The following is a 15,183-nucleotide window of genomic DNA, read 5'->3' as shown; positions in this document are numbered from 1 at the left end:
CAAACAAGGAGAAGAGAAACAAGACCAAAAGAAGTACAAGACAGTTGCTGGTAGAGGAAAATTAAGTAATGATGGTGATGGTGATGGTGATGGTGATGGTGGTGAGGGAAGCGAAGGAAACGAAAAAAGCAAATTAGAAAGAGAAATGCATAGCGAACTAATAAATGAAGAAGGTGAATATAGCGATGGGCAAGACAGTGATAAGCAACTCGATGTATCAATCCTCCTACCAACTGAACAAATACGTAAGTAATCTGGTTATTTTTATGAGAGAGAGAGAGAGAGAGAGAGAGAGAGAGAGAGAGAGAGAGAGAGAGAGAGAGAGAGAGAGAGAGAGAGAGAGAGAGAGAGAGAGAGAGAGAGAGAGAGAGAGAGAGAGAATCATATTTTTCTTCTATATACAATCACTTCTGTTATTATTATTACTACTGTTATTATCAGTTTTATTATTATTATTATTATTATTATTATTATTATTATTATTATTATTATTATTATTATTATTACTATCATTATTATGTAAGTCAGGTGTGGCTGAGATTACATTAGACTAAATCAGATCATGTTAAGTTAGGAAATATTAAGTTAAGATTAAGTAAAATTACTCCACTACCTGTTTATTCATTTATTCACTTATTTATTTTCGTTTATTTCTTTATTTTGTATTTTCATGCTTGCTTTATTTATTTGCATATTTATCATTATTATTTTTTTTACAAAGCGGCCATGTTGTTTTTTGTTTTTTTTCATGACAATTCTGTTTAAAAAGATTACAAAACATTTTCCATTTCCTTTTATTGACAGAATCTCCAGCTGATGAACATAATACACGAGAAAGTGACAACCCTTTTGATTTAATTGGTAAGCAGAAACAGTATTCACGTTTCTACCTTCATTCTTTACATGCTCATCAGATAAGGAAAGTCGCTCACTAGAATCACGAAAGCACTCTTCAGAATTCCCTAACATGTTAAATTGTTTCTAAAATTATAATAACTTCCCCTCGAAAACCATTAATAACTTCCACTACAGCCTGTTAAAAGTGCAGAATCCTTGTTGAACTCTAGAACCATGAAAACACCTTTGAAAACCCCATGGACTTACATTACTGCCTGTTAAAAGTACAGAATCCTTGTTGAACTGTCTCTAGAACCATGAAAACACCCTTGAAAAATCCAATTAATTCCATTAGAGGCTGTTGGAATTTCAGGGTAGTTAAGACGCTTGAGAATTTAAGAATGCAGTTTTCTACTACTGTTTCTATTGTTTGCAGTTAAGAACGTTAAGTGGATGATATTGGCTGTCCCTTGTTTCGTCTTAATTTTGGGCATTAAGATAGTGACTGGCCGACTGTTCGTAAATGGAAGCCGCAGAACCACCACCGACACCAACACCAACAACGACAGTGCAAGAAACAACGGTGACTACAACGACCCTAGCACATCTGCAGAAGAAAATAACCCCAGCAGTTCCAATAGTAGTAGCAGTGTTGCCAACTCCTTCTCCATCAAAGACATGACCGATAACGTATTTTTGTCGTTAACGTCTCAGATAATTCAAATTGTCTTTCATTACACTCTTACTAGACAAAATTGTGGTGATCTTGAGCCATTCATGCGTGTTTAATTCTAATTTTTGCCCATATCCTGAAACGCTGGCGCCGCACCTCCATTACAGACGCTGAAAAGGTTCTAGTTCAGGTTTTTAATGGTGTTTTTTACGGTCATAGTGACATATCAACAAGATTTCTAAGTTATGGAGAGGAAAGCACTGTTGAGAACACGGCTCGTCATCTCTTGTGGCCTTGGAAAATAGTAGTGGTGGGAAAGCAAAGCGTTTCAGAATACGGGGTTGTGTGAGAGGAGGGGGAGGGGCGTGGTTGCCTACTTGTGATTGCAACGGGATCCAGTCAAACTACAATTTTTTTTTTTTTTTTTTTTTTTGTTGAAATCCCAATGTATTTTTTTTTTTTTTTTATGAAGTGCAACTACATATTTTTTGTTAGTTTTGTTTTTTTTCCCCCCACTTCCTGTGTGTGTGTGTGTGTGTGTGTGTGTGTTCTCTGGTCAAATTTATGAGTATGATAAGAACATGATGAAATAGATAAATATATTAAAGATAATAGATAAGGTAAACAAAAACGATAACAATGATAAAGGGAAAAAATAAAGGAAAAGAAACAAGAGAATGGAAAACAACAACAACAACAAATTACTATATCAACACTCACCCTTCATTTCCTTCAAGTCAACCGCAGCTTTCTTATCAAACACCTCCATGTCCCTTTAAATCTTTTAGTCCTTTCAATTCATCACTACCCCTTTTTTTTTTCTTCTTCTTCTTCCTATCAGGAGCCCAAATGACGACACCACCACTCCTCCATTTCTAGATCAACACTGACGACCACGTGACCAGCCGCAGGTTCCCTCACTGATGCTCACTTTACCTTGTTCCTTTAACTTATGAATTGCGTCATTTACTAAAAATTAATATATAAAAAATAAATTAACTACAAGCAAAATATATTCTCTCTACAAGCATCCATTAGAAATAACGGGGGGTTAAAAATAATATAGTAATATGCAGCTCATTATGTTAAGGATGGTTTGTGATTTAAAGGAACGATGCTTAAGAAAAGTGAAATAGTTTGTTCTGGGTAGAGACATTTTAAATGCATACAAGTGTAGATAAATAGGAATAATGTAAATGAAAAACAAATAAACGTGCAACACGAATAAGATCATTGTTTTTTGCTTTTCTATGTACGATGATTTTGTTTGGCTTTTCTATGTACGATGTTATTTGATTTTCTAGGTATAATGTTTTTATATATTTCTAGGCATGATACGCATGATTTCCCTTTGTTTCTATAGGCACAATTTATACTTCAACCCTTTCAAAAAGAATAAAACCAATAATAATAATAATAAATAATAATAATAACAACAATAATAATAATAATAATAATAATAAAAACAACAAGTACTAAGGAATAGTATTTACTGAGATTTCTTACAAGTTTCATCATTTTCAAGTTCTAAAGATATCAAACAGTGTGATAATTATATTACAAGATTATGGCAACTATCTTTTGAGCAATAACACACGGAGAGGAAAACGAGGAGGAGGAGGAGGAGGAGGAGGAGGAGGATAAAAAAAAAAAAAAAAAAACGAGGAAGACGAAGACAAGGAAGATATCAAACAGTGTGATAATTATATTACAAGATTATGGCAACTATCTTTTGAGCAATAACACACGGAGAGGAAAACGAGGAGGAGGAGGAGGAGGAGGAGGAGGAGGAGGAGGAGGAGGAGGAGGAGGATAAAAAAAAAAAAGGACGAAGACGAAGACAAGGAGAAAAACAAAAACGAGGACAAGGAATAGAGGGAAACCAGGAACAAAAACTAAGGAAGAGGACAAGGAAAACAAGAACAAGAACGAAGACGTGGACAATGAGGAGGAAAAAGAAGAGGAAGAGGACAAACTTAGTGGTGGAAGAGGCGCAAATTAGAATGCACAAGAACAATGTTGCCTTCATTGCACGCCTCCGCCACCAGGGCATCATTAGTGGATCCGGCAGGACTCACTATGTATTCAACGCCGGTCTGTAGGTGGAAGAGGTATTAGATGCCATTACTTGTGATCATATATAATTACTTAGGATTATATAGGATTACATATACATCTTTGCTAACTGAGAAGAGAGAAGACAAAGATGAATGATATCTTAGGATAAAATAAGATTACATTCGATTATATACAACTGCAACAAGACCTTGCTAACAGATTGACAGATGGAAGATGAAGGAAACGGAAAAGGAGGAGGAGGAGAAGAAAGAAAACGAAAGAAACAAAGGAAGAGAAGGAGAAAGAACAAGAAAGAAACAAAGGAGGAAATGAAATAACAGATTGACAAATGGAAGACGAAAAAAACGAAAAAGGAGGAGGAGAAGAAAGAAAACGAAAGAAACAAAGGAAGAGAAGGAGAAAGAACAAGAAAGAAACAAAGGAGAAGATATAACAAGAAAACAACCGAGGAGGAGGAGATGAATTGTACCATCTATTAACAATTTACAAGAAATACTCTCCCCCCAAAAAAATGTAATATAAATAGAAAAAGTAAATTAAAAATCACACAACACATTTTTCCAGAGAGAGAGAGAGAGAGAGAGAGAGAGAGAGAGAGAGAGAGAGAGAATTTTTCCTTACGGTTTTACTTGTAACAAATATTTGAGTCATAATCCCCGGCCCCCCCCCCCCCTCTCTCTCTCTCTCTCTCTCTCTCTCTCTCTCTCTCTCTCTCTCTCTGTTTTAGAGAATGACAAAAGAGAAATTACGTTTTAGAGAATGACAAAGGAGAAATTACCAGGAAATTACTCCCCTAAAGACAAACATAAATGAAAATAGATAAATGAACAAAATGTGAGAAAATATATAAACAAGACAGGAGTGGAATTACACGAAATATGATTCATCTTAGAAGTAAAATAAAGAAAGAAAAGAAAATGGTAAGCAAAGAAAACAAGAAAGAAGAAAAGAACAGAAACAAAGGGAAGAAAAGTAAACAAAGAACAAAAGAACAATAAAAAAAAAAACAAGTAGGCAAAGAAAACAAGAAAGAAGAAAAGAGTAGAAACAAACAATAACAAAGAGAAAACAAGTAAACAAATAAAAGAACAGAAAAGAACAAACAAAAACACAAGGACAAAAGAACAAACGAACAATAACAGACAGGTACAGAAAGGTGCATGGCCTCACCTGTCTGGCTCTGTCCACGTTGTCTCTGAAGGGGAAGAACGCATCTGAGGAGAGAGAGACGCCCTTCAACTGGCCCGTCCACTCATCCCGCTCAGCCTGACTCAAGGGCGCCGGTACCTCCTCCAGGACAGCAGCAAACTCGGACTCCGGCATGTCTTTACCTGACGGGGAAGGGGGAGAGGTGTAAAGGAGGAACACAAAGGAAGAACAAATAGGGAAGGTGTGTAGAGGAACAAAGGAACATACGGTAATACAAAGAACACAAAGGAAGAATAAAACAGCATATTACTACACAAGTAATGCAAGAGGGAAGAACACATAGGATGAACAAACAGGGAAGGTGTGCAGAAGAGGAACACAAAGGAAGAACAAACAGTCCACACTAACAGGGCTTTTCAACTCTCCCCACACATACAACAAGAGAATCCCACATTATATAACAATATTACCACAAGACATGAAAATGATAACAATAATAATGCAGGAAATGTAACAAAGGGAGAACACACAAAGAAACTAAACATAATAATAATAACAAAATGCTCCACAGTGAACAAAGGGAAAAACTAACAGATAAAAGCAATATATAAAGTCAGGAAATGTAACAGACAGACAGACACTGACAAATACACTTACCCACAGTCCCGCCCACGTAGTTGTCAATGGCGTTTGATTTCTCAGCCCTCTTTACCCCAGCCTTAAACTTGAGTCCCAGCACGCGAGGGTGGTGCCGCATCCACCTGCAGAACCACTACCATTAGACACACACACACACACACAGTTGAAGGTATTAATAATTGTCACACATACAGGCATTCAGACAACTAAATACAAGCACATTAACTAAAGAAACAGCCAACAACAACAGGACGGACGGACACACACACACACACACACACACACACACACACACACACACACACACACACACACACACAAAACAAAGCCTAACAAAAACCCACATACAAATAAAACACACTAATAAAGCAATGAACTACCAATCCTCGCCATCACCAGTAACAAGCACTACAGATTTCAAGACACCTCTGTCCTCAAATTTTAGAGGATCTTTCTAACCTTTCTTTTGGGACTGGCACCACCGTAGACCTTTTTTTCAATCACAGTGGACGTTTTTTAATCTTTTCGTTACCCTAGCTGGACTCTTACATAAAAAAAAAAAAAAAAAAACAATAATGTAAATCAATAAAAATCAAGGACGCACCAGTTGTTAGCCTTGTCCCCAGCCAGCCTGGTGCAGTGTATTCTGGACTGCTGGCCGGCGCCTATCCCAATGACCTGCCCGGATGTGGCGTAGCAGACTGAGTTGGACTGAGTGTACTTCACTGCGATGCTGGCCACAAGGAGGTCCCGAACTGCAGTGGCCGGGAGCTGAGAGAGAGAAGTTCTTGGTATTCTCAAGTATATGGGTCTGTAAAACTATGAAAACACATCTGAACACTTGTAAACTACCATTAAGAACAATGAAAACTTACGAAAACACCAATAACTTTCAAAAGCGCCTAGTGCAAAAATCTTATTAAAACCATTAACTGAAACATGAAAGACCGCCTAAAAAGTCCATAATTTCCACCAGAACCCGTTAAAATCTTCGAAACCTTGCGAAGTCATCCCTGGAGCCATGAAAATTCTTGAAACCCAATAACCTGTACTAGAGCCTATTAAAACTGTAGAGGACGAACACTAAAGAACAAACAGGGAAGAGTAACGCAAAAGGAGAACAAACAGAAGGTGTGTGTGTGTGTGTGTGTGTGTGTGTAGAAGAGGCACAACTTGCACTTCAGCCCGTCCAAAAAAAAAAAAAAAAAGATTGGAAGAAAAAAAAAAAAAAAACGGTGATAAGGACATTTACAACATTTCAGAACACAATAACGCCACGGTTTACATTGCAAGACCCTGCGGTAACACGTTGAGACAAGTTACTCACATCCTTCTTCTTGGTGACAATGTTGGTGAGGAGGTCCGGGGTAATGATGGCATCATTACTACGTTGCTCCAGAGTCAAGCCAAAGATAGTCCGGCGCTCCTGCTTGCTTCCCTCGTAGCTTGGGTCCATCTGAGAGAGAGAGAGAGAGAGAGAGAGAGAGAGAGAGAGAGAGAGAGAGAGAGAGAGAGAGAGAGAGAGAGAGAGAGAGACAGAGAATTATGTTCTTGCGTCGTTTCAGCCAATCACTCCAACACACACACTCTCTCTCTCTCTCTCTCTCTCTCTCTCTCTCTCTCTCTCTCTCTCTCTCTCTCTCTCTCTCTCTCTCTCTCTCTCGTAACCATTCCCTTCCTTTCCTTCATTTCCTTCCTTTATCTTCCCTCATATCTTACCTCCCATTCAAACATTCCTTCTTTCCCTCACACCTTATCTCACTCCTATAATCATTATCTCCCTTTGTCTCGCTCCTCTTCTCTCCCTTCGAACTTTTACACACACACACCCCCTCTCTCTCGCTCTCTCTCTCTCTCTCTCTCTCCTATTCACTCATCCTCTCCTTTTCCTTCAATCCTTTACTCACTCACTTTCCTCCGTTGTCTTTTCCCTCACTCCCTTACTCATTCTGTCAGTCCCATACGTTCTACTTTCTCTCATCCATTTGATCTCTCTTCATTGTAGTATTTATATTCAGACAAATATTTTCCAATGATGTCTTGTTCTCTATGTGGATGTTGCAATTTTTTTTTTTTTTCCATTTCATCCTCATATCCTCCACTCACTTGCAACACGCAGTAATTCCCTCCCTTCTTCTTCTTCAGGAGTTCCAGGGCCTCGGGGGTGTAGCCTGGAGCCACCACACCGTCAGAAACCTGATAGAAGACGCAGGGCATTTGTTACATCACTCGTCAGATTCAGTAGCTACAAATTAACGATCTTGCCAAACATTCAGACTCAGCAGCTACAGATAACTAGTCAGAATTGGTAGATATTCAGAATCAGTAGCTACAGAAAAAAAACGATCTTGCCAAACATTCAGACTCAGCAGCTACAGATAACTAGTCAGAATCGGTAGATATTCAGAATCAGTAGCTACAGAAAAAAAACATGTGGTCAGTCCTCACCTCCCGGGAAATGATGCGGGCAGTGAGGGCATCACACTCGTCAGACAGCGCCACGAAGTCACCGAAGGAGGACATCCTGTCGGCGCCCCTGGCCCTGGCGTACGCCGTGGCCAGGGGGGTCAGCGGGCCAAGATCGTCCACCATGCATACCTGGGCCTGGAGATGATGAGGCTTGTAAGTGACTGCTGCTGCTAGTGCTAGGACACTAGAGAGCTTTAAGAGGAGATTAGACAAGTTTATGGATGGGGATAACAGATGGAAATAGGTAGGAGTGTTTCATACAGGGACTGCCACGTGTAAGCCTGGTCGCTTCTTGCAGCTTCCCTTATTTCTTATGTTCTTATGTTCTTATGTACTACTACTACTACTGCTACTACTAATTATACTGCAATTACTACTACTGCTTGTGCTACTTGTTACTACTGACTGTACTGTATTCCTATTTTTTTTTGCTTATATTGCTGCTATTGCTACTACAGACTACTACTACTATCCTCATCATACTACCAAAACAAACCCTACATCCCATGCAACAAAACCAACAAAAAACACTCACATTGCAACCATAAATTCAATTCAAAATAGTCACACCCCCTCTCTCACCTCAGTCTCATCAAGGGGCACACCCACAGCGGCGCCGGCAGGTGACACGTGCTTGAAGGAGGCAGCAGCTGGGAGACTGAGGGCAGCTCTCAACTCCCGCACCAGCTGCCAGGCGTTCAGGGCGTCACACAGGTTGATGAAGCCCGGGGAACCGTTCACCACTAAGTGGAACAAGGTTTACACATTTTATGTGTGTGCGTTGTGCCTCTAAAAGGCACTTGTAGGTTCAAACACTTATGAAATTTACTTCATTAAATTTTGGTACCTCCTCTCATGTTTATATTTTCTTCCCCCATTAATTCCTTCTTTCTCCCTTCCACTCTCTTGTCGCACATTCTTTCAGGTTTCATCTCTTCTTGGAGTACAAATCTACGACACATCAACAACTTATTACATTCTCAAACACTATATCCATTTTCTATCTTTACTGCTGTTCTAATGAGTTTAACAATAATTCCATGCTTAAAACTGGTTCTAGAAGTTATTCGTGTTTTCAAGGATGGAGAGAGAGAGAGAGAGAGAGAGAGAGAGAGAGAGAGAGAGAGAGAGAGAGAGAGAGAGAGAGAGAGAGAGAGAGAGAGAGAGAGAGAGAGAGAACTACCCATCAGGCCTTGGAAAAGTCCTTTTCATTTATGAAAAACCATGAACACAAGACAGACACTGACTGAGTTACTTATGATCTCCCCACTCCTCCAGGCTCCTGCAGGCCTTACCGGTGAGAGGCAGCTTGGCGCCCTGCGTGAAGACCTGCGCAGGCTTCTGGTGGGGGTTCATACCGTAGCGAAGCGTCAACTGAGACACCCCAGCAGAGAAGGTCTTTCTGAAGTAGTCGCTGATGTGGTCGTCATACTGCGCTGTGTGTGTGAAGGCTTTCAACGCCAACTCCTGCCTGGAAGAGTCACAAGGATGGTGGTGGTGGTGGTGGGGGATTGGGGCGGAGGGAGTGGGGGTGGTGGCGTGGTAGTAGAAGTGATGTTAAAGTTGTAGTATGATAACACACGTTACATACGTGATAGTAGTAATAGTTGTAATAGTGATAATGGAAGGGCGTATAATGGTAATAGTACAATTATTACTGTAGTATTAGTAGTAGTGGCAATTCACATTTCATTCCTTAGCCTAAACAACCCATTTGCTACAGAAAGGCTAACTAGTATGCATATTGAAAACCCTGCATTTTATCAACCACATACAAATGCTGCCAAGTGATAAATAAAGGTTTCGCTATCATCCCACTCCTTACCTAGTTGCAGGAGCCGTGTCCCCTGAGCCATCCTTTATCTCCCCCAGGACGCGGGTGTAGTCCCCAGGATCGCAGAGGACAGTCACCCTGGCGTGATTTTTGGCGGCGGCACGCAGAAGAGTCACGCCCCCGATGTCTATGTTCTCCACAGCCTCCTCCACCGTCACCCCATCGCGACTCACCGTCCTCACGAAGGGATACAAGTTACACACCACCACCTGGACACACACAGAGAGAGAGACATCGTGATTAGTTTCTTCACACAGACAGAAACAAAAAAAAAAAAAAAAAAAAAAAAAAAAAAAAAGCCATCTAAAAATCGCGCCAGTTTCATCAGACAAAAGGAGAAGAGATAACCAGAAAACTAGACATGTGACAAGTTGCATCGTATTGGTTTTATCATACAGAAAAAAAAATTAAACATGGCGATAGGTTTCATTAAATAAAGCGATAGAAAATAAAAATAAAAAAAACATGTCACCGGTTTCATCAGCAGTAAATAGACTAAGAACAATTAGAAAACTTGACATGTGAAAGGTTTCATTATCTAAAAACACCAAAACAACCGAAAAACTAGGAAAAAGTGAGTAAGAAATCAGTGAAATGACGTAATTAACAGAAGTAAATACTGAAAGAATAAATAGACCCTAAAATGTATATATGACGAAAAAGAAATGAAGACCATGGTCAGTAAGGATATACATCAAAATAGAGGAGAGAGCAAGTAAGTTCACAGCAAAGGAAGCCAAAATAAATAAATAGATATGCAGGAAGGGTTTATAATACAGCAACAGATCAGAAGAAATGTATGGAAGCAATAAAATAAATCAAAGAAAACATGACAACAAGGTTTACAAAAAATACTCAATGCCACAAAAAAAAAAAAAAAAAATAGATGGATAAACAAACAAAAACAAAACCATTAGTATCAAGTCAACTACACACAAGACAAATCCACACCAAGGGAGTTCCACTAATACCTCACCTGGATGAGAGAGATGCTCCTGGAGGCAAGATCAGCGAGGTCGGAAGGATTGGTGTCCCTGGCTAAGATACCCCCGTGGATGACCGGGTGCAGAGTCTTCACCCGGCCCCCCAGCATCTCCGGAGCTCCAGTGACCGCCCCCACGTCCGACACCTGCGGGAAATAGGTTGTCAGAGAGAGAGAGAGAGAGAGAGAGAGAGAGAGAGAGAGAGAGAGAGAGAGAGAGAGAGAAAGAGAGAGAATTTCATCAAAAAGCAAACCCAATAAAATATCACACTGAAGAATAAAGAAAGCAGAACAAGGAGAAAGAATAAAATAATAGGAAAGTAAACAAAAAAACAGGAAAACAAAAAAAGTTGACAATAACCGGAATGTAAACGAACAGAAAAGTAAAGAAAACGAACAAGTCAATAAAAATGGCAGAACAAGACAACAAAATTAAGTATTAAGTACAAGAAGAAAGAAAATATCGCTAATGTGTGTGTGTGTGTGTGTGTGTGTGTGTGGGTGTGTGTGTGTGTGTGTGTGTGCTTCACCTGCAGCCCCGCCTCCCGGAGCTTCGTGGCTGTGCCTCCTGAAGCTACTAGCGTGAGTCCCGCGGCGGCTAGACCACGCGCCAACTCCACCACGCCTGTCTTGTCCGACACGCTAAGAACGGCTGGGGGAAGAGAACATTAAACACACTGAGAGCGGCTGAGGACGATGAAGACCAAGAGAGAGAGAGGGGGGGGGCCGGGGATTAGTAACAATGGAAAGAATAACTGAATAAATATTACACTGTGAGAGGAAGGATTATCTCGTCCTCGTCCTACCACTCCTCACTACATATTCACCACAGTTCATAGAGTAACATGAATCGCACAATAACCTCGTTAACAAACACTTAGCTTTGTTTAAGTATTCGTTCTAATCATTATCACAGCCACATACACACTACTGTAGAGCATTAAAAATCACACTTATAACGGCTCAAGCACTTTCCACTTCCACTATAACCTACTATTCATACAAAATCATAAAAAAAAAAAAATTGGATTGACCTTAGGTGGGTAAATACGGTTGTTGCCATTGATTAATGATTAAACATATTTACACTTATAATGATCCATATATTTCAAGTTAAACTACTCCTGACACACTTGAACAGTAAAAGAAATTATATCCAAGATGGGTGGGTACCTTTATGTTCTCAATGCTTAGAAACACATTTACACTTTTTAAAACCTTTAATACTTTTAGTTAATTACCACTAACATACTTGAACAGGACAGGAAATTAGGTTTAGCTTTGATTAGTCATATCAAAACACTAACTCATCAATGCTATGTACAAGTTTAAATCTTTCAAAACCAGTCATCAACTTAACAAAGCATTTACCACTAATAAAATAAATTGAAAATTAGGTACATCTTATAACTCGCAGCATTAACACAACGATGAGTTACCTAATTTAGCTCCGGTAGCCATGGTCACTGGTCAGCAAGAACTCCTGTCACTGTCCTTTCAAGCACTATATTCCACTATTCCCTGCAGACTGTCCCTTCGTTACTCCCCGGCTTCTCTCAACACTTCCCTCCCTCCTAGCGTCCGATTCTTACCACTCATACCAGATAAGTATAAGAAGCAGTGCCTGTTATCATTAATACACCTATCCCATTACACCACCAGCTTATGTTCTTGTTATTTCTCGTGTCTTGATGCACTGAGGTTTGGTTGAGGGGTTAGAGAGTATGATAATTCATAAGCATCGATCAAAGATAACTCCACACGAACACTTCCATCCACGTGGTAATGTGACCTTGAGTCTGACTAATATTCCTTCCCTGTGTTTCGTTCAGTTTCCTTGTGTTGCGTCGAAACCCGGTACTGATAACCCGTTGATATCACACTTGATTCTCTTTGATTTAGCATTTATTTACTTATTATCATGTTGTTTTAAGTTTCCATATATTTTTCTTTCTTTCCCTTTCTTATATGGGCATCATGAGTATGATTATGTGTGTGCGGAGAGCGAGAAGGAGAGAAATTTAGCGGGGTAGCAACAGACCTAAACCAGACAAGCTCACACATACCCTGGGGCACACCATCTTCCCCGAGTTGGTGGGCCTCTGCACTATTTCGACCCTTTGAGGCTTTCATTTATATTATACGGGATTCCAAACAGATTTTCTCATGTCCTAACTAGATCAACTACTTTAACTATGGTATAAGAGAAGTCGATAGCAATAGTGTGGCTAAGTTTGTTGGGGAGTTTTGTACAAATACATTCTGATAATCTGGTAATATACTGTTATTATAATACATATAGATAAAATTCCAAGGGCAGGTTTCTCATAACACTAAATTTTCCATATTCCAAACAGGGGAACAAAATTCATGACAAAACTTTAACGATGGCTACAGTTAATCTAAGAACCAACCAAGTATACTGAAATTATGGGATTTTTTTAGGACTACTCACTCTAAAATCGGTTTCCAAGAGTAAAAATATATATAGGGAAGAGCAGCTGCGAAGAAACTACATGAACTGAAAAAAAAATCGATATATGCCTGGTATATATATATATATATATATATATATATATATATATATATATATATATATATATATATATATATATATATATATATATATATATATATATATATATATATATATATATATATATATATAGACTACTCTGGGAAGATGCGGGGAAATTTTCACATTAACTTATACTAACAAACGACAATATACCCTCTTATCTGTGGATTTATCTTCATTAAAAGTTAACAAAAAAATATATAAAGGACACAATATATTTTCCTGGACATATCAACGAGAATTAACCCGCAGCTGCAACAGAATATTAAACAAAGTTGGCGGAAATAGCAAAGTTCCTAGCGTAGCAAAAGTACTCGTGCCCTCATCTCCGTTGAACTTTCACTCTGTCTGGGAAAGCGATCGGAGACTGCCTCCTTCCCCCATTATTTAGCCTGGGATGTGTTCCTTAGAAATTATCAATGTTCTTATATAGCCTACTTATATACCACACAATATTACTTATAGGCATATTAAATGACAGGAATCATACTTCGTGAGAGAAATTAACAAAAATACAGATTCGGTAGTCCACAGACAGACAGACAAGCAAATAAAACTGACATACAGTATTTTCGAATATACTGCAAAAGCAACAACAGAACGCTGATGTAATGATGAGTATGCTTATCCAACTATAACATTTTGGGAAGACAAGAATCTTAGTCAGGCCAAGGAGGGATGAATAGGGAAGGCAGACTAGGATAGGACAGATGACGAGATGAGAGTGAGATCTTAGGACATGGAAAGCACAGGATACAGGATGACAGAAGATAATAAAACTGGGATCCTTAGGAACAGGGAAGGAAGGACATATGCCAGGGTAGGATAGAGCAAGATAGATCATGTGTCTCGATCTTGGGACAGATTAGTAGATGGCGAGGAGAGATGAGAGTAGCATTAAACTTTAGAACAAGGAAAGAAAAACAGGCAGGTTAAGAAATGATAGAAGATAACAGGACGAGAGATGGGAATAGGATTAGGTCTTGGGACAAGGAAGGAAGGACTGGCAGATCAGGATATGGTTTATGACATGAGAGATGAGAATAGGGATAACATAGGATCTTGGTACGGAAGGAAGAACAGGCCAAGGGGGTTTAAGCGGCAGTCTGTTGAACCTCCTCGGGACAGTCAGGCTAGGGCAGGGCAGGGTCAAGGGCACCGTGAGAAAGGAGCACAAGATAGACGCGGCTGGCGCTGTGAGAGTGTCAGATGAGTCATGCCGACAAATTTTGTCACGTGCAAATGGGATGACTGGTGCGTGGTTGTTTGTCCGGCCATTAGAGCAAACAAGACGAGCATTTATATGATGGGAGCAAGTACTCTGTACACAGTTACAAGTATACATATTACAGAGTCCTTGAAGAGAGTGAGAGAGAGAGAGAGAGAGAGAGAGAGAGAGAGAGAGAGAGAGATAGAGAGAGAAGGCAGGAAAGAGGGAGGAGGGTAACGATTTTTGCATATTATTATTATTATTATTATTATTATTATTATTATCATTATTTCCCTTCCATCATTTTACTGTTCATATTGTGTGTGTATATATATATATATATATATATATATATATATATATATATATATATATATATATATATATATATATATATATATATATATATATATATATATATATATATATATATATAATTTACATTACATTACTCAATGCAAGTTATAATGTAAGTTAGAATGTATGTACAGTACATGTTATGTTTGCATGTAGCTTTTATTTTACTATGTATATACGTATTTTCCTACTTTCTTGTTCTGCTTACATAAAGGCTAACTATCTTAAAGATTTCAAACAAATACTTCTGCATTTCCATGGCTATAATAGCGTTTAAAGTGTGCATCCTGGAAACAGCACAGGAACACGAAACTTGTTCCCGAAAGGGTTCCCACAGCCCCACATAGTTGCGGGAACAGAAATTGGCGAGAACAAG

The 15,183-nt window shown here is 39.1% G+C and overlaps 1 protein-coding gene and 2 long non-coding RNA genes across 3 annotated transcripts in view; 1 reads left to right on the top strand and 2 right to left on the bottom strand.

Annotated features, from left to right (window-relative positions):
* The window catches only part of LOC135093763 (uncharacterized), a 2,870-nt gene extending 903 nt beyond the window's left edge, over nucleotides 1–1,967 (top strand). The window contains exons 1-3 of the long non-coding RNA XR_010263484.1: nucleotides 1–245; nucleotides 805–861; nucleotides 1,274–1,967. The exon at nucleotides 1–245 is cut by the window's left edge and continues 903 nt beyond it. This is a non-coding gene — a long non-coding RNA (uncharacterized LOC135093763). The remainder of the gene's footprint in view (nucleotides 246–804; nucleotides 862–1,273) is intronic.
* Nucleotides 1–2,435, bottom strand: part of LOC135093764 (uncharacterized) — a 27,126-nt gene extending 24,691 nt beyond the window's left edge. The window contains exon 1 of the long non-coding RNA XR_010263485.1: nucleotides 2,231–2,435. This is a non-coding gene — a long non-coding RNA (uncharacterized LOC135093764). The remainder of the gene's footprint in view (nucleotides 1–2,230) is intronic.
* A 548-nt stretch (nucleotides 2,436–2,983) lies between these two features.
* LOC135093762 (bifunctional purine biosynthesis protein ATIC-like) lies at nucleotides 2,984–12,260 on the bottom strand. The gene is made up of 13 exons (XM_063993355.1): nucleotides 12,102–12,260; nucleotides 11,193–11,314; nucleotides 10,657–10,809; nucleotides 9,672–9,889; nucleotides 9,142–9,317; nucleotides 8,429–8,589; nucleotides 7,826–7,981; nucleotides 7,484–7,573; nucleotides 6,705–6,833; nucleotides 5,982–6,148; nucleotides 5,396–5,499; nucleotides 4,760–4,920; nucleotides 2,984–3,606 (listed from the first exon to the last, which is right to left on the bottom strand). Exons 1-13 carry the CDS (start codon nucleotides 12,121–12,123, stop codon nucleotides 3,487–3,489), a joined length of 1,779 nt encoding a protein of 592 aa, XP_063849425.1. The 5' UTR covers nucleotides 12,124–12,260; the 3' UTR covers nucleotides 2,984–3,486.
* Between the last annotated feature and the right edge of the window lie 2,923 nt (nucleotides 12,261–15,183).

Source organism: Scylla paramamosain, chromosome 43 (assembly GCF_035594125.1).
Source record: "Scylla paramamosain isolate STU-SP2022 chromosome 43, ASM3559412v1, whole genome shotgun sequence".
Lineage (NCBI taxonomy): Eukaryota > Metazoa > Arthropoda > Malacostraca > Decapoda > Portunidae > Scylla > Scylla paramamosain.
This window is presented reverse-complemented; position numbering and strand designations above follow the sequence as displayed.

Coding starts and splice junctions, on each gene's coding strand:
- LOC135093762 (XM_063993355.1), bottom strand. CDS start 12,123: ATGGCTACCGGAGCTAAATTAG. Junction 11,315..12,101: donor GGCTACCGGAGCTAAATTAG/GTAACTCATCGT, acceptor CTCTTCCCCCAG/CCGTTCTTAGCGTGTCGGAC. Junction 4,921..5,395: donor CTACGTGGGCGGGACTGTGG/GTAAGTGTATTT, acceptor CTTCCCCGTCAG/GTAAAGACATGCCGGAGTCC.